We start from the raw sequence: 19,841 nt of genomic DNA, 5'->3' as shown, positions 1-19,841 counted from the left end.
TATCCCTGTAACAGGTTGTGGAGGCCCATATGGTTGTGAGACGTCAAAGCTCCCATATTTTCTAGAAAATGGGCTCACAGATGGCGGTGAGGATCTCACCCTTACGCGCCAGCCGCCCTTTATCCCCAGGAAGATTCTTGGTACTCATTTCTGTTAGAGGCTGAGCCAACCCCAGGGCCACAGTGCAGCTGGAAGGATGTGAATTGGAAAAATTCCAACAACCTCAACGGGAATCGAACCCGCGACCTTCTGCTTGTAGCATAATGCCTCAACGAACTACACTACCGCGTAGCTCCGACATTTTTGAGCAGTACTGAGGGCAAAGACAAGAAGGGTTAGAATTGGAACTGAAATCTTTGGACTAGAAGTTGGAATTCGAATTACAATGGTTCGGCCATGTGAGACAAATGGAGAGAACAAGGACGCCGAGCAGGCCACTGGAATTAAAGTTTAGAGGGAAGAAAAAGGACTACCTTGAACGACAAAAGTTTGGCCAGGCAGTGGAAAAGAGAGAAGAGCTGGCAAGAAGTAGAACTTGAAATATTACGGGAACAAACAGAAGAATGGGGAGACGTTTCTTTCATCAACCCCTCCCCCCCACCATAAAAAGAAAACGGTGGCAGAAGATGAAGTTGCAGGAGCACTCTCGTTTGGAGCATCACTCGTCTTCATCTAGTGCCGAGGTTAAGAACGCGCTGACGAGAGGTGGCTGTTATTTTGCGACGCCGTCAGTACTTGTCCCGGTGGAACTCAAATTTCTGTTGCTTCTGACACATTTGGCGTATTCTTTTCTCTTCACTTTTTTCCTCAATAGAATTCTATAAGACGAATTAAATGTTACGACGTAAGGTGTACCTATTATTAAATAATGTAATTCAATGTATAAACTGTCACGTGATAAGTGACTATAGACGGGGTTTTGGATTGGTAATCGGATTTATGGGACACAACACAGAACTCGCGAATACTACAAATCACTATCACACACAGAGTAACGTTCTTAGTCACGGTTTTCACTCCGCTGCTTGGTAACGTCTTCCAACAGTGGATGTTCCTCTGCTCCCGGCTTCATGTCCTCTCTGGCTGACTTCACACCAAACTCCTCATTTTCTAACTGCCGCCTCAGTACTCTGTGGTAATGGCAGCTGGTCGTCGTTATATAGCCTCAGCATGGACCGCATAAAACCAGCATTTCCAACAGTTACTCCACTGTTGCGTGTTACACAGTCGTTACCTAGCCGAATAGTCGCGGGTTCGATTCCAGATGAAATCACAGGATTCAACTGACCTAATCCTTTCAGCCGTACTATGGCCCTGAGGTCGACTCAGCCTCTAACATAAATGAGTACCAGGAGTCTTCTTAAGGGTAACGGGCGGCCGGAACGTAAGGCTGGAAACCTCACCACCATCTGTGACCAGACTGTCTAGAAAATGCGGGAGCCTGACGTCTCACAACCCTATGGGCCTTCATGGCCTGTTACGGGGATAGCTTTACCCAAAGCGGTTGCTACATATAGTATCCATTGGTCTTTAAGGGGTTAAGAAAAGTTACCGATCCAGAACTAACATAGCAAAGGATGATAATGGCGATGTATCTGCGGATTCCCACAACATTTTGAACAGGTGGAAGGAATTACTTCTCTCAGCTACTGAATGTACACAGGGTTGGTGATAAGGCAGATGAAAATACATGCAGTTCTGTCGGGCTCTGTTATCGATGGTAAAGAAGCTGGGGTGTAAAGTTGGGTACTCCATCTAGTGCCGAGGTCAAGAATGAGTGAAGCAACATCCCCGTTCCGACCTTAGGCCCCCCATACACACACAGTTTGGCCTTCCGATCGACCTTACAGGCAAAACTGTGACAGTTTACCCCCTCCCTTTCCTCCCCATACACACGCAGATAAAGCGGCAGGCTTCATGCCACAATCACGGTCTTCCAGCCTATAATGTTGAGTCACACACGTCACGTGCTACGGTCCTGCAGGCAGAACTGACGGACTGACGGGTTTCCCACAGGCCAACAGTCCAAACGATTGGCCGCCCGACCGCACCACACACGTCAGTTTTGCCTTTCAGTCTTCAACTGTGCAGACCGAACTGGAGGCCAAACTGTGCGTGTATGGGGACCCTTACAACTTCATGGTGTGGGGACGTGGACGCTACCTTCACCGTTGACATGTCACAACAAGGCGATCTGCAGCCTCGCCAATTGACAACTCAAGTCTCTCTACTCAGCCGCACGACCAGACAGGATCCAGAACAGGGGCAACGGCCAGCGAGCACTACACTTCTTCTGGGAAACGTCTCGGGTACAGACCGCAACAGCGCTCACAGTTCCGATACCTGGGGCTGTTCACCTGGAGGGATGGCGAGCTATATTTCCAGATGGTGTTTGGGGGCAAACTATACAGTTGGATGGATGGGTGGATCGGTTGGTCCGTCATCAACGTTGCCCATGCCATGAAGACATATAGGGGAGTGGACGTAAGCTCCACCATTCTTGACATCGGCAACAGATGGAGTTAAGTGATCAGCTTTAAGCCCCTTCCGCTTTACCCCGTGGAAATCGATCTCGGTACCCAATGGCTGAGTCCAGAGCAGGTCTGGACGCTGTGGAGAAGAGAAAAATCTTACCCTGTCTGGAATCGAAGCCGGGCCACCCAGCCCGTAAGCCCGTCGCTTTACTGACTGAGACCCAGAACAGTAGGAACATTTCCGCCTCACGACAATGTCGTAACGGTGTCACAAGGGCCGGGCTCACGCAGCGCAGCAGACAGAAGACAGAAGAGAAGATTCCGCAACGAGCACGCAGCACCATTAGCCCATCTTAATCTTCTGTTGAAAGGTACTGTACTACCTTCTGAGATGTGACACCGTGTAGTCCGGTAGCATTTCATCCATGCCTCAGAGGAGAATGTGGAGCAGGGATACAGCAGTCGGTACAGCGACTGGCTAAGGGCTGTACGACCAAGAGGTCGGAGTTCGAGTCCCGGTAGGGTCAAGAACTTTCTCTTTTCCACGTCGTGCAGACCGGCTTTGGGGGCTACCCAGCCTCCTATCCAATGGGTACCAGGGGCTCTTTTCCCGGGGGTAAATCGGCCGGGGCGTGAAGCTGGCCACTCACCTCTAACCAGTGCCGAGGTCAACAGAACGTGGATCTCTATATCCACTCCCCCATACGTCTTCATGGCATAGTGCTTAATTTGCTGAGCGCAGGGACAACTTTATCGGAGGAACATACTGCCTCCATCTTCAGAATCGCAGGGTAACCAAGCAAGCGGCAGACAGACATGCTTCCTGAGAACGGACACAGTGCGGTCCTTCTGAATGCCGGTGAAACTCTGCAAAGCGACACAGCGTCACATGCAGCACAATGTAAACAGACGGGTCTGAACACAACCCCCCGCACCCTTTCCGATTCCACGCGGCAGAGCCAACTCTGACATTCTGTTTTCTTGGGTTATTCAGAGCCGCCACATCAACTAACCAAATTAACCAAATTATGATGTGTGACCTGGGAGTCGCGTTTTGAATGCCTATGACTGCCAGAAACGAAGGTTAACTCTTCAAGTTAATGTAAACAACAACAAAATTCAGTTTCATCTACAGGGAAAGCTCATTACGTCTCTGTGAGTTTTGTGGTTCTCATGCCGGTGACTATGAATACTGCTGCCATCTTGAATCTGAGGCCGTGTAGTCTGGCAAATGTTTACCAACTTTCGGGGGAATTTGCTGCCTCACGTTCTGCACCGAGGAAGTTTCTCCAAAACGTTGACACATATCTGCAGAGCTACACCGCGGCAAGAAAGTAAAATGTTTAAGGCCGCGCCGTAGCTCAGGCGGTTAGTCGCTGGCTTCCCACCGTGGCGGGTTCGATCCCGGGTCTCATCAAGTGTGATTTGTGGTGGACAAAGTGGCGCTGGGGCAGGTTCTCTCCGAGTACTTCGGTTTCCCTTGCCAATCTTCATTCCACCAATTGCTCCACAATCACCCTCACCTATCATCTGGGGCTGGTACAATAGGCCAGATGCGGTCGCAGTACAAGGGACTTAGTCCCACCCCACTAGCAATAACAAAATTATCGAAAGCCTGACAGGAAGAGAGAATTTGGGGATCCGGACCGCGACCCACAGTTTAGACAGCATGCTTTAAACGTACCAAGTCAGGCATTCTCATGTGGAGGCTGAGAAACGCAGGGAAATTGTAAGCATTTCAGAGGATCCCAACCGGCAAACATAACCAGTACAAGGAACGAGTTACTCCTCTGTTCTACAGCCAGACAAACCCAGCTGTTGTGAAGCACCGGCTAAGTAACGTTAAGTGCCCATAGACGTGCGCCAATGGCTGCAAATAAGACAGAACAACGAGGAGCACTTGAGCTAAGCACGAATTCCGGTGCAATTATCACGCGAGCCTGCCTGTCTATCAACGCTCCCTGGGTCCTGAAATTCGTACAGAATTTTTCTACTGCGGCGACACGTCATAACTTGAATTGGCAACCTTACGGTTTCATTGTAGTCTCCTGGATGACGCTTCTTGAGATCACTGCTTACAGGGTTACACAATTTAACAACTTACACATCTTGAACATAAAGGTTACACTGGTAATAAAATTCCAAAGCTACTACATACAGAGGAGACCGGGCCTATCACACCATTTTACGTAAGCTATTTCCCTCATGAAATCATCGCACCTCGTGACGCTTCTATGTGAAAAGTAACACACCTACTGTCATGGAAATTCTCTGGCCGTGTGACCAGTAGTACGCTAATAGCATGACACTGTTGACCATGGGCAATTACCAGCAGCTGCTAATCCAGCATTCCTGTCAACGAGGGACAGACGCTGCAGAACCTGCAGTTCGTTCACCTGTGAAATTACATCCACACATCCGGATAATGACAGCCGCACTCATAACGATGTCTCCAACAGTATGTACCTCTGAAACGTAGGTAAAGTATCAAATTACATGGCGTCACATCCTAGTCACAGACGTGACAGCCACAAATCACACCTGGAATATTTTTTTTTATTGCTAGTGGGGTGGGACTACGTCCCTTGTACTGCGGCCACTTCTGGCCTATTGTACCAGCCCCAGATGATAGGCGAGGGTGATTGTAGAGCAATTGGTGGAATAAAGATTGGCAGGGGAAACCGAAGTACTCGGAGAAAACCTGCCCCAGCGCCATTTTGTCCACCACAAATCCCACTTGACCAGACCCGGGATCGAACCCGGGCCGTCGCGGTGGGAAGCCAGCGACTTCTTGAGCTATGGCGCGGCCTACACCTGGAATATGCTTAAAGCGCCCATCACAGTGGCCGTGCCGTCTAACGCATGAACTGTCTTCTCGCTCGAATGCATTGATGTCTATACACGTATTGTGTGAGTTTACTCTGTCTTTGTGATGTTCTGTGTATAGGGGCTGATCCCCCGTCCAAGGAGTCCTACCGACTGTGTATAGGAGTACAAAACAAAAACAAACTCCGTGGCCTGTAGTCCGCAAGCGAACTATACTGATCTAGGGACCGCTGCTTGTAGGCGAAGTTAGTGCCAACTTGCGGATAGAGGGGTCACGTGGTCAGCGCAGCGGATCCCCACGGCCGTTAATTTCTGTTTTCTTGACCGGAGCCGCTATTTCCTTGAAATAGCTCCTCAATTATCGTCAAGAAGCTGAGTGGACCCCGTTCCAGACTCACTATTTCTCAGAAAATCTGGTAGCGCCGGGAATCGAACCTGGACCTCTGGATCTGTAGGCAGGAAACCTGACCACTAGACCACAGGGGCGGTCGTGTATAGGAGTAAGAAACTGAAAAAGAGACCAGGGCCCAACAGAAAGGACTGTAAGGGCCGTAGATAGAGAGATGCTTAGGTTTATACTTAGAACAACCCCCCCCCCCGGTCAGGCCTCTTCACTTCAGACTTTTTCTACTGAATTCTTGTGTTTCTCACTAAGAGAAAATAAAACACAGTAGATGTGACGAGCAACTGACGGGAGCGAGCAGTCGGCTGACCCTGGGCACACGCCTCGAACGGTGAACAATAGCCAAGACTTGCCGTGTGAGTCAACACAGCCACAAGCAACAACGGCTGTGCTAGATGCTATCCGAAACCTCATTGATTAACAACACAACCTTATACAAACGGTTCTCAAACTGTTCCCCGCGTTACACCACTGATCCGCAAAGACATATCTAATGAAGACAGTTGTCTTCCTCAATAATCTGTTACATGCTGGGGTGGGCAGAGGTTGCCCGCACCTTATGGAATTCGGAGACAACCGGCTCCTTCACAGTATCTGCACCCTCACGTCCTGCTTCTTCAGCATCCATTTTAATATTACCCTCTCTTCTCTTCAAGTATCACGACTGAAGCTGTTTACAATTGTCTCATCTCCACGATGAGTTCTATATGTCTGGCCCATCTCACTCCTCGATTTCATCTGGTGAGAAGTACAAATCTCCATGGAACTGCCTTAATGAGGTATCCATGGAGATACCATCATCTTCAATCCAAGAAGGGGGGGGGGAGATCATGGTTTGGTGAAAACCAAAAAGGGGGGGGTAATGAATTAAGCACTGTGCCATGAAGGCGTTTGGTGGAGTGGATGTATAGAGCCACATTTTCTTGACCTCGCACTAGCTGGACGTGAGTGGTCAACTTCAAGCCCCATCCGCCTTAACCACGGGGAACGAGACCTCGGTACCCACTGGATAGGAGGTTGGGTGAACCCCAGAGCCGGTCTAGACGTTTTGGAGAAGAGAACATTCTTGAAACTTCCGGGACTGGAACCATAGGGCTGTGAGATGTTGAGGTTTCCACATTTTCTATACAATCGGCTCACAGATGGCGGCAAGGCTGTCAGCCCTACGCGCCAGCCGCCCTTTACCCGCAGAAATATTCCTGGTACTCATTTCTGTTGGAGGCTGAGTCGACCCCAGGGCCATAGTGCGGCCGGAAGGATTAGGTCAACTGATAAAAAACCAATGACCTCATCGGGACTTGAACCTGCGACCTTCAGGCTTGTAGAATAGTGCCTCAACCAACTACGCTACCGCGTGCCCCCAGTGAAAGTGAACACACAAATAAATAAATCAGAAAAAAATAACTGACAAGCAAAAACAGAACTTCACACCTTAACAAAAAGGCGGAGCTACGGAAGGACATAACTTTCTTTGTGTCAGGTTATCCCAGTACCCGGCTAGGGGCAGGTTCTCTAAGCGGGAGGAGTAATAATGACGGCAGAAGGAACGGCTGGAGAGCCTGTTCCTTACTTTCCCGTTGCATACCGAACAGTCTTCCCTATTAATAGGGTTCCTTTAATTAAAATATACACGAAGGGCCAAAGCAGATCTTACAATACATGAGGGTCCGTACACACGTAATCAGCTATTCTGAACCTTCAAGCCAGATTAGGTTACGCTGTGTTAAGTTTGGGCAGGTCGATCCGCATGGCTATGCCTGTACTCTGAAGTGAAGTTCCAACCTTCATGCCGGATATCTGTTCATAATTCCGGAAGGATTCCTAAGCTGCCACACTGCAGCGATGTATGATGTAGAACAGACGCGCAAAATCAGGGAGGGTGAAGGCCGTTAATGCAGGAAAGAAACATTACAGGCGCTTCAGATGCTGAGGATATTGGCACTAAGAGACAGGAAGAAGGGACAAAACGATTTGAGCCTGCTCACAGTGTAACTTCTACTACCAAACAAATAAAAACAACTCCGTGACTTTAGTCCGAAGTGAACTATACCAACCGAGTGACCGCGGCTTGTCGAACCGAAATTTATCGAATATATGATTAGCCACTGGCAGGTAAACTGTTTAGCTACGTACGTTACCGAAACAAGAAGCGGGACAAGAGTCGCACGATAACTCCCGTGCAGCGCAGATCTTGAGAGGCCAGTAGAAAGCCGCTCAGCTACTCACGGGATTCCCTCCGCCCTTTGTAGGACCCTAAAGGGCACTGCTGTGCTCACAAGAGCTCGCCACTGTTCCCTACATCGCATTCTGCGCCAGACGAATCCAGTCCACACTCCCACACTTTTATTTCAGATAAAAATTTTAATATTATCCTCTCATACAAGGCAAGGTCTCCTATCTGCTCTCTACGTTTATCCCAAAAAAAAACTTGTAATTGAGCTTCTCTGCTTTATTAGAAATCTTTACGAAATAAAACAAAAACGCCTGATATGGAGGTCATATCTGTCTGTCGATACATCAATTCTTTGCATGACGATAGTCGGCAATTTTGAATGTACCCCGTATCAACTAATTATTAAGTCTCATTTACACAGGGCGATAAATGTTTTGTTCCATGCATCCCATAGCAAGTTTCACAGATATGGCTGCAATTCGACAACGTGCGTTATTACGGCGTTGAAATATGATCTGTTCCTTTCATCTGATGCATTTTATCCTTTGTCGAAATGTCGCTTACAAATCGGACTCATATGAGCTTAATGGTATGCATGGAACGCCAATAGCAATTCCGTACAGGGCCGGGATAGTGCAGTCAGTATAGCGACTGACTACGGGCTTGACGACCGAGGGGTCGGAGTTTGAGTCCCGGTAGGATCAAGAAATTTCTCTTTTCCATGTCGTCCAGACCGGCTTTGGGGTCCACCCAACCTCCTATACAATGAGTACCGGGGGTAAAGCGGCCGGGGCATAAATCTGATGACTACCTCCAGCTAGTGCCGAGGTCAAAAAATGCAGATGCATACATTCACTCCCCCCATACGCCTTCATGGCGTGGTGCTTAATTAGTTAAACAGTATGGGGTTCATCGTGGCGTGGAGTTAACATCGCTTTGTATTCGTGAGGCTGCGAGTTCAAATCTCAGATGGGGGTTTATTTTTTTTATAATTTCCCTTCAGTTAACTGCTGGGACAGTACCTTAAAATAGGCCACCACAGTGTCCTGGCTAACCTCGAAGCGAATGTGCCAAATTAATTTAGGTACAACTTTTAAAACAACAACGAGAAAACTAATTTTACGATCTGTGCTTCTAAGGTACGAAGAAATGTCTTTGGGAAACTTGGTTAACCCCATAATTGCCCAATACCGAAAATTTCGACCTGTACGAGAAAACTGCTATATCTCAGAGTTTGTGACGTCTGCTGGCACTTCATCTGAACTACAGTAAGGAAAAAATTGGAGGATTTTTCCCCCTACATTTCGATTTCTTCGTGTGTTGTTACGCAAATGATTTAGTCGTGAAATTTTCACTCCTGACTTGCCAATGCACGAATGAAACTGAAAGAAAACAGAATGTTCTAATTGCGAGTACTTAAGACCTGTCGTCATGAGACAGTTACGAGGCACAGAGATGTACTAAGCCAGATAAAGGAGGGACAAGCTGGTACCAGAATGCTGAATTTGGTCTTACGGCATCGAATTGTAAGTATAAGTACAGATAGATTAATCCAGTCCTCTATTATCGAGCATGCGGCAACGTCTCTAGCAGTCGCGGGACACAAACACACAGACAGGAAGTCATTAATAACAGAAACAAGCTTCTGGAGATGTGTTACGGACAACACTTGAGGGCGAAGTCTGGAATAGGGTAATTCGAGATATGATGATGATCATGATGAAGTAGGAAAAACAGTAAATATCATGTGAACATCTTGTTAGTGGTTTCCTTTCAGTTTCATTAGTGCAATGGCAAGTCAGTGAAAATTTCACGACTAAATCATTTGCATAACAACACAAAGAAATTCAGATGTTGGGGAAAGAATTTTTTTTCCCTCTGGCGCTACAGCCCCAATTTGGACCTAGGCCTACCTCCGTGAAACTCTCCGTTTCACTTCGGTTTATTAGATCTTACACATACGGTAGGACTCCTTGGGCGAGTGATCAGCTCGTCGCAAGGCCTCTACCTGTAGACAAACACAGAAAAACGCACACAAACATCCATGCCCTGAGTGGGATTCGAACCCACGATCCCGGCTTCCGAGGTAGCGAAGACAGTGCATGCCTTAGACCGCTCGGCTACGGTGACCGGCTTGAGGAAAGAAGTACATTATCAAAAAAAAACTTTTAACAGAGCTTTTGCTGCCCACGTTATGGGAAGCCACTTTTAAAGAGTTCGTTAGTTGTTGTAGGCTTGGCGATGTCTCGCTTTGAGTGCTTGCACTTTCGTTATTGATATGGGAGTTGTGCGCCGTTACGTGGTCTGGTAATCACGTCGACGTATTTGTAATGTGGAAAGGACGATGTCCTGGGTTCGAGCCTTGAGAGTATGTCTCGGGGCTTAACAGGCCTTGCTTGACGAGAAAGGGTCACACACACAGTGAGGAAGTCCTCAGACCACCACGAAGCACTGATAGTTAATGTACCTGGTTTATTCAGCACATTACACGTTTACTTTACAACAGCAGTTCTATAACCGTTGCTAGGCTTTAACACATGTTGTATAGAAATTTGGATGACCACAGCACTAGGCAACGACGGACAGACTTCCAGCCTAATTGATGAGCGTTAATTCTCCATTACCTGTATGTCTCTCGTAGTCTCTAATTCTAACTTAACTTGTCTACTTGTCATCCGGAAATCAACCCCTTTAAATACTTAAGGATGACGCAATGTCCTGGAATCTTCCCCTTCGAGAATGTTCTCGAACTTTCTCGATGTATGACGTAACGCTATGGGACCTTCCAGACCCTCCTCGAAGCTTCTTTTAATTGTTTGCTGTCGAGAGAATTCTGGAAGCTTCCTTTAATTAGGCTGGCAGTGGGATGAGTAATCAACATACCACACCGACTATCAAAGAACTTTCCAGTATTATTTCTCCACTCTTTTCTGCGATACATCAGTTGAGATGACACAGTTTTATAATTGGATGAGGCACTATACTACAAGCCTCATCGATTCCCGATGAGGTCATTGGATTTTTGTTGGCATAATCCTTCCAGCCGCACTATGGCCCTGGGGTCGACTCAGCCTCTAACAGAAATGAGCACCAGGAATCTTCCTGGAGGTAAAGGGCGGCCGACCGGCGCGTAAGGCTGTCAGACTCAGCGCCATCTGTGAGCCGATTGTTTAGAAAATGTGGGAGCCTCGACGTCTCACAACCCTGTCGGCCTCCACAACCTGTTACAGGGACAGGTTTACCTTTTTTTTTATCTAGTTCGTAATATATAACCGACGTAAATGTTTCTTAACCCTTGATGAACGACGAATGTCTGGCTCTTACATATATGGGTTCAGTAAAGCCATGCTCGTTCATATCGAAGCTAACACACAGCATAAAGCACTGGCGTCTTTTTCGCCGGGGGCAAAACGCCCGATGCGTTTCGCTGACCCATGACCTTCATCTAGTACCGGGGTCAAGAAGGTGTGCAGAAGACCGTAAATGCCAAAGAGACACCAAGACTTACTGACTGACCGTCAGTCGCAATGTGATTTTGACTTTGTACTGAGCCTGGACTGACAGAGGCCCTGTATATATTTAATACATTTATTAACATATAAAATGTAAATATCCTTTACATTATGACAAATGACTTACTACTGCAGACAATGACTCTGACAAAAGACAGACCCGTCCTCTCGTCAGAGAGGGCGCCCCACACTAACAAGACCTAAACTGTCAAACAGTAATAAATATCTGGTCGTAAGCCCCAGATTGGGCTCGACACCAAGACTGACTGACTGACTTACCGTCAATCGCAATGTGACTTTGACTTTGGTTCAGAGTCCCATGGAATCAGAACCAAGAATCGATGTACTGGCGAGGACCAGCAGCAATTTAGCAGTCAGTGTTGTCGGGACAGTTCAGAGTTGCAGTTGTGAGAAGTGAGACGCTGGTAACAGAGGCCGGGGACAGTTCGGGAACCCAGAGGAAGAGGAAAGTCTGCCGTTGGCAGTTACAGTGATCTCTGGAGTACGAAATACGGGGATCATTTAGTGAGACGCGTCTCAGAGCGACAGAGGGATGCTAAGATTACAAGAAGACATAAGAGATCACAGAATGTTTCGGAGGAACATACCGCCTGCATCTTCAGGGCTGAAGATTTAACTGGGCAAGAAACCAGTAGAAGCACGGGGTACGTCCGAAACGTCGAGCTCCCTCTCAACTACATGGCATTCTTTCTACTTCTTCAGGACAGGATGAACAATAGAGCGCCTACGCTGTCTTCTGTCACACTTCAGTTAACTCCCACAAAACTGTACAGTCTTTAAATGCTCGTCCTGAACAATTTCAGTAAGGTAACCATACAGGTAGACCATGGAGCCCGCTTCACGAGCTTACAATGAAACCAGAATATCCAACAATGTAAAAATACAAATTACGCGCCTCAAGATGAGGCTGTTCTTAAAAACTGTTTTTCATAAAAACGACGACTGAGAGACTACTGCTGGGAGATCCATCTACCGGCAGAATCAGCACTACCTGCAACAACACTGTGCTGCTTTCTGTCAGCAAAATGCATTATCATAATCTCCACTGCACCATACTGAATTAATTAATTAACGAATGAATGTGTAAGCAACTAACTTCAAGAAGCCAACAGTTGCTCAGCCACTCAAGATATCAGCATTTTATGAGGCACTGAGGCTCATTACAGTGTTCATAACAGCTCGCTAATGAACCTTATCCACAGCCAGTCTACGGAGGACACGCGGGAGGGTAGTTGGTTGAGGCACTACGCTACAAGCCAGAGGGTCGCGGATTTGATTCTCGATGTCACTGAATTTTTTAATTGACCTAATCCTTCCAGCCTTATTATGGCCCTAGGGTAGACTCAGCCTCTAACAGACCTGAGTACCAGGAATCTTCCTGGGGATAAAGGTCAGCCGGCGCGGGAGGCTGACCTCACCGCCATCTGTGAGCCGACTGACTAGAGAATGTGGGACCCTCGACGACTCACAACCGTATGGGCCTCCACGGCCTGGTACAGGGATAGCTTTACCTTACTTCTACGTATCTTTGACGATGAGTTAAATGGTCTTATGAAGTTGAACGCAAGTTCGTAAGCAAATTTGGTTAACTGCAGCCCCGCTTGGACAAAACTTCTGGCTGCGCCCATGTAATGAAAAATCTGACAATTAGTAGTCTTCACATATTATTTCAGGGGTGACCAAACAGAAGAGGGAACGACGTGTCATACCACAGGCATGCGAGACACGGGAAATACATAAAGTGTTGATCAGGAAACCCAAACATAAGAGGTCACTTGGGAGACGTTTATGATGCATCTTGAAGAAACGGTGTGAACTGGACAGGGGGCAGTGATGGGATCTGTCTGAGCCACTATTAGCTTCCTGGAGATGGTTACATTAACAATTAAAAAAAAAAGATACTTGCCTTCTGGGTATGGGTCCTCCCTCTGAATGATATCCATGAAGAAGTTGGTCACTTTGTACAGGTTGGCCATCCCGCGTGCATTGAACTGCGGTGAGGCCTGATACGAGAGCGTCAAGTTGGGATCACTGTAGCGCACAGGTTCTATCATCATCTCCTTGCGTATCGCATCTTCCACATGACGCACAACCCCCCTGAGACCAGAGTAATCTTCAGCCCTCACACACTGCACCACCAGCAGCACCATCACACACACCGAGGCACTGCGGCCGCCCATTGTTACACTTGCACCGAACTACACCGCGGCATCTCTGTCACTGACTGCACTTGCCACTAGTAGCAGCAGGGAGCAGGGAGTTCCAGTAACAAGTGGAGGGGAGAAGCTGCCGATCTGAGCGCTGCTCATCTCTTTAACACGGCAGGACACGAGCCATTGGAGCCCCGGCACATCTTCAGTCCTGCCCTCCGCAACCCGCCAAGCCTGAACGGCAGCTCCTTGCTGTAATGACAAACATTTCATAGAATCAGTCACATGTAATCACGTCATGAACACGTCGCCGAATCTAGGAAATCTTACGGAAATGCTGACTTGAGAGACGGGATGTGACGTTAATGGACCCCGAGCTGTTAACTACCGGATGTGCGGGTTCGAACACAGATGAGGGCGTGTAGAACACGTAGTGGGCAAAATGGCACTCGGGAGGTTCTTTCCAAGTCCTTCAGTTCCCCCTGCCAATTCTCAATCAACAATTAAAGTCAGTCGGCCATGCCCCATCTGGGGCCCAAAACCACATATTTGTTACTCTCAAAGCAGTTGCGGGTTTCTTGCCGTGGGGCGCACTCTCTGACGAGAAGACGGGTCTGTCGTTTACACCTGCTGCTGGCCCTCTGCAAGGCAATCATTCTCGGGCCCCAGTGCCGCGGGAGTCATCACCATATTTTACTGTCTCAGATTCGAGACTCCCCCAGCCTGGAGGTCCAGGTCCCGGCAATTATATCCCCCTAGGAACAGGGTGGCCCAGTTATAACCCCAGGCACTGGGTTCCCTTCCGTCGCCTCCCACGTCTCGCACGGCTAAGGTGGAGGTATTCGAAACCGCCTCCACACGGGCGTCAATCGAAGGAACCGTCCACATTCGTGTAGGACCCGGGGCTGATACAACAGGTACAGCAGTGACCGATGTAACAAGGGGATTCAGTCTCCCCACAGCAGTAATTATGAAAAGCTTGAAGAGCTTTCTACACAGTTGGTACTGGGTGCTCTCCCCGGGGCGTGAAGCTGACCGCTCAAGATAGCAATGGGTGCAGCTGATACATTCACTCCCACATACGTCTTCATAGGTAGCAAGCACAGGGACAACTTTAACAGCCTTCTAGAATGCGACGCCATGTAACGTCGTAGTTCACCGACGTTTCGGGGAACTTACTACCTCTATCCTGAAAGGTCCAAGACAACGATGCAACAAGCCCAACTGGCAAGTTTGCTTCTTGCACTGCTGTTTGACCCTGAAGATGGAGGCAATAAGTTCCTCTTAAAAGTACGCGAACTTAAACCGGATGATATGGAGTCACATTCAAGAACACAGGACTCGGAAACTGGAAATGGTGGAAATCCCATGAAAGTTAAGACTACTAGTGTCTTCTGTGATATATATACCAAAGTTTCGGAGGAACTTACTGCTTCCATCTTCACCGTGATGACGCAGGCAGCAAGTTCCTATAAAACCCTGATCTATCTACACGGCATGTCATCCGAGAAAATCGTAATCTTCATATTTACCAGGGGAAAAACTTCAAATCTCTTCACAGTAAAGGTTTCTTAGCTAACACTTTTCCTTCTCAACTACGCACTACAATTAAACCAAAGGGGACTCGCATGTCCAGAATACAACGAGACACACCCGATGTTCTAGTGTGATATTTCCAGGGCTGGATATGAGGGTAGACTTGGGTAGGCGCCGTCTACTCAGTTACAGCGCGCTTCATTTTGAAGGAGCTATTTTCCGTGCCTTAAGGAGTCGAACTATCGTACCCGACGTTACACGTGGGACAGAATTCATGGGCCTACAATGTAACGATTTAGTTTTAATTTTTACCCTGTTATGGAGAGCGGCCTCCGTAGTCTAGTGGTAACGTTCCCACCTCATGACTCAAGGTACGCGGGTTCAAACCCGGCAGAGGTCGTGGAATTTTTAAGGGCGGAAAAATTCAGAGAACAAGTCCTCCGGGAGGGACTTTAAGCCGTGGGGTCCCGTGTCGTAAAAGATCCTCATGTCTCTAGGAGACCTCTGAGCAAAATTAGGCAAGTTTCCGGCCCAAGTAGTTTCCAATGCCTCTGGTAGATGGGGGAAGCATCAAGGTACCGAGGGCCGACCTCGTTGGCTCAACGGGGCTGATAGCATGCACCAGTACCGGTAGGGTATGGAGACTGGTAGAATATCAAAGGGGGACGTACAATAGATCAACAACTGGTCGCGGTGCATGGGGAAACCAACCCCCTCCAATAATAATACACTGTTATGGAGAGTATACGCAACTCTAAAAAGCTATTTCCATGCCTCATTAATTTCACGATCTATGTATCATATCCGCATAGCTTTACATGTATTTACCTCATAAACAGGGGGCAATCCCGCCATACTGGAGGTAAGAAGACGCGCTGTATGTAAGACATGCGCCGGAGACAAACACTGATAGACGCAGCACCTCTACTGAGGGCAATGACGCGCGCAGAATTAGATTGACGTGACTTTTCTGGGTTCTTCTTTCTTGTGATGATACATAGTATGAAGGTCCTACTACGTGAAGGTCATATAACATGTCACTTGACAGGAATGTGTATGCATAAGAGGCGCATCTGATTTTTGAACGCCTCTGTAAGGACACGTACGATACTTGCAGCATAAATATGCGCTTCCCGGTGTTACGGACAGTCAACGTTTCTCGAAAGACCTCCTAAAGCGAAGTTGCGTAATGTCAATCCCTATTTCCCATATGCAGAACGTTATAAATGGTGACTGCGTTTCCAAACTACAAAAGAAATATGTAAGATTTGAGGCTTTCACGGCGGTGACCATGAAGAAGNGCAAAAAAAAAAAAAACGTCAAGCTATCCCTATAACAGGTCGTCAAAGCTTCCACATTTTCTAGACAATCGGCCCACAGATGGCGGTGAGCCTGTCAGCCCTACGCTGCCCTTTGTCCCTAGGAAGATTCCTGGTACTCATTTCTGTTAGAGGCTGAGTAGACCCCAGGGTCACAGTACGGCTGGAAGGATTAGGTCAACTGAGAAATCCAATGACCTCGTCGGGAATCGAACCCGCGGCCCTACGGCTTCTAGCATAATGTCTCGACCAACTACTCTGCCGCGTGCCACCTCCGCGAGCAAAAGACGCTGAGAAAAGCCTTAATGCAGCCTCAATCTGCGTTTCAGAATTGAGTAATCAGCTTCGCGTTCTTGTCGCTGTGATACCGGCACGTAAAACGGTCCGGGTGCGCTGCCGCCAGGAATCGAACCCCTGGCGTTCACTTTAACCGAGCAGGCTAGTCTAGTGCTACAGCTCTACACTTGTATTCTGGAGATGGTCCGTTCGTATCCCGGCAGGGACACTAGCTATCCTCGCTGAGGGTTTCCGTGTTTTTTCTCACTCCACCTAAGCAAATGACGGGAAAGTACCTGGACCGCTTCCTTGCAAATCATTTCCAATTCATTATTCATCAATCATCAATGTCATTAAAGGCTGTACAGTCTAGACACTGCAAACGACGTATGAAACAACCCAATCCAACAGCATTAAATAAATACAGACGTACACTAAACCCTCGATAATCCGGATCGAAATATGACAGATGCTGTTCACAGGTGTGCACATACTTTAAAAGACACATCGAATGTAGGAAGGCAGATGAGTCACTTGTCTGTTCAGGCAAAACTTGACAGTTTCTACAAACTTGCATTATAACGTTCGGAAAACTACTGAGTCTTCTGAAGAAAGCAGTCTTCTGGGATTTGGCACCGTGTATAAGTGGTGTTTACACCACTTATACACGGTGCCAAATCCCAGAAGACTGCTTTCTTCATAGTCACCGCCGTGAAAGCCTCAAATCTTACATCTTACATACTGAGTCTTCTATCGATGAATAAATGTATTGCCTGTTTATAGTTTTTAAATAAAGATTCTATATCGATATTTTTATTTATTTATTTATTTTCATCAGCACTACTTACGTAATTAAAGCTTTCATTTATTTGTGTTCTAAGTCTTTTTTTTAAGGCTACCTTCTGCTTCACTAATCCGGGTTATCGCTTAATACGGATGACCTCCCCCCATTAATCTGTATTAACGAAGGTTTACTGCATTACAGCACGTGGCCTGGCATTGTGACACGTAACGTTTACTCTAAAATAAATACAACATGGTACGTGAATGCGCATGCGGCACGGCCTTCAACTTGCAAGACGGAAGTAATAAGGGCTACATGACTAGCACGACTAGCGCTCTACGCAGGTACAGTTACGAAACATTTGCTGAGTAATGCTTTCGAACCAATTTACTGAGAAATTCAATGCGACAGATGCACTTAATATGTCAACCAGAAATACAGAACCTGAAACGGCCGTGAAAACGAGAACTACACAACAAAGCAGTGACCACAGAGCTTACACAGTGGACAGCAGCAACCCGGACACCTCTACCGGAACCAAGTTCCTTGTGCGTTCAACGGAACGTCTGTGCAACGGGAAGTCAGACTTGAACAAGGTAAGGACACCTAGAGGTACAGCTTAGCAACCCGGCTTGTGCGTTCAACGGAACCTCTGTGCAACGGGAAGTCAGACTTGAAAAAGGTAAGCACACCTACAGGTACAGCTTAGCAACCGGGCTTGTGCGTTCAAAAGAACGTCTGTGCAACAGGAAGTCAGACTTGAACAAGGTAAGGACACCTACAGGTACAGCTTAGCAACATGGCTTGTGTGTTCAACAGAACATCTGTGCAACGGGAAGTCATACTTGAACAAGGTAAGCACACCTACAGGTACAGCTTAGCAACCGGGCTTGTGCGTTCAACGGAACCTCTGTGCAACGACAAGTCAAACTTGAACAAGGTAAGCACACCTGCAGGTACAGCTTAGCAACCGGGCTTGTGCGTTCAACGGAACCTGTGTGCAACGGGAAGTCAGACTTGAACAAGGTAAGGACACCTACAGGTACAGCTTAGCAACCGGGCTTTTGCGTTCAACGGAACCTCTGTGCAACGGGAAGTCAGACTTGAACAAGGTACGCACACCTGCGGGTACAGCTTAGGAACCGGGCTTGTGCGTTCAACGAAACCTCTGTGCAACGGGAAGTCAGACTTGAAAAAGGTAAGCACACCTACAGGTACAGCTTAGCAACCGGGCTTGTGCGTTCAACAGAACGTCTGTGCAACAGGAAGTCAGACTTGAACAAGGTAAGCACACCTGCAGGTACAGCTTAGCAACCGGGCTTGTGCGTTCAACGGAACCTGTGTGCAACGGGAAGTCAGACTTGAACAAGGTAAGGACACCTACAGGTACAGCTTAGCAACCGGGCTTTTGCGTTCAACGGAACCTCTGTGCAACGGGAAGTCAGACTTGAACAAGGTACGCACACCTGCGGGTACAGCTTAGGAACCGGGCTTGTGCGTTCAACGAAACCTCTGTGCAACGGGAAGTCAGACTTGAAAAAGGTAAGCACACCTACAGGTACAGCTTAGCAACCGGGCTTGTGCGTTCAACAGAACGTCTGTGCAACAGGAAGTCAGACTTGAACAAGGTAAGCACACCTGCGGGTACAGCTTAGGAACCGGGCTTGTGCGTTCAACGAAACCTCTGTGCAACGGGAAGTCAGACTTGAACAAGGTAAGCACACCTACAGGTACAGCTTAGCAACCAGGCTTGTACTGAGCGGGTCGCCGCAGCGGTAACGCTCTGACTTGCATTCGAATTAGGAAGTTACTAGACTCTACTTACAGCGTACGATAGAAACCGAAATTAACATACCAGAGATCTCGGCGAACAAATTGAAGCGTTATTTAATAAAGTTATCCCTGTAACAGGCCGTGGAGGCCCATAGGATTGTGAGACGTCGAGGTTCCAACATTTTCTCTAGACAATCGGTTCACAGATGGCGGTGAGGTTGTCAGCCTTACGCGCCAGCCGCCCTTAACACCCCAGAAAGATTCCTGGTACTCATTTCTTTTAGAGGCTGTATCGACCCCAGGGGCATAGTGCGGCTGGAAGGATTAGGTCAATTGAAAAAAAAATCCAATCACCTCATCGAGAATCGACGCTTCGGAGTAACCCATCGCCTCCATGTTCACAGGGGCGATATGTTCCTCCCAAACGTCGGTTGACTTTTAACGGGCTACACGCCGTTTATCGCGGAAGACATTAAGTCTTGGTGAAGACAATTAGTTTCAGGTCAGGAATACTCACGGCGCAGAATATGCATGAGATGCGGCGATGGATGTGTAAAGTGACTGATAAAACGTCACTTGGACTTGCTTGTTACG

At 47.7% G+C, this 19,841-nt stretch overlaps 1 protein-coding gene across 5 annotated transcripts in view; it reads right to left on the bottom strand.

The window, feature by feature from the left end:
* Positions 1-19,841, bottom strand: part of LOC111873426 (prominin-like protein) — a 136,304-nt gene that overhangs the window by 97,846 nt on the left and 18,617 nt on the right. For all 5 annotated transcript variants that reach the window (XM_023868145.2, XM_023868148.2, XM_023868146.2 and 2 more), the window contains exon 2: positions 13,316-13,811. In XM_023868145.2, coding sequence (XP_023723913.1) covers positions 13,316-13,589 — 274 coding nt within the window. In that variant the 5' untranslated portion in view covers positions 13,590-13,811. The remainder of the gene's footprint in view (positions 1-13,315; positions 13,812-19,841) is intronic.

Source organism: Cryptotermes secundus, unplaced genomic scaffold (genome assembly GCF_002891405.2).
Source record: "Cryptotermes secundus unplaced genomic scaffold, Csec_1.0 scaffold276, whole genome shotgun sequence".
NCBI classification, from domain to species: Eukaryota; Metazoa; Arthropoda; class Insecta; order Blattodea; family Kalotermitidae; genus Cryptotermes; species Cryptotermes secundus.
This window is presented reverse-complemented; position numbering and strand designations above follow the sequence as displayed.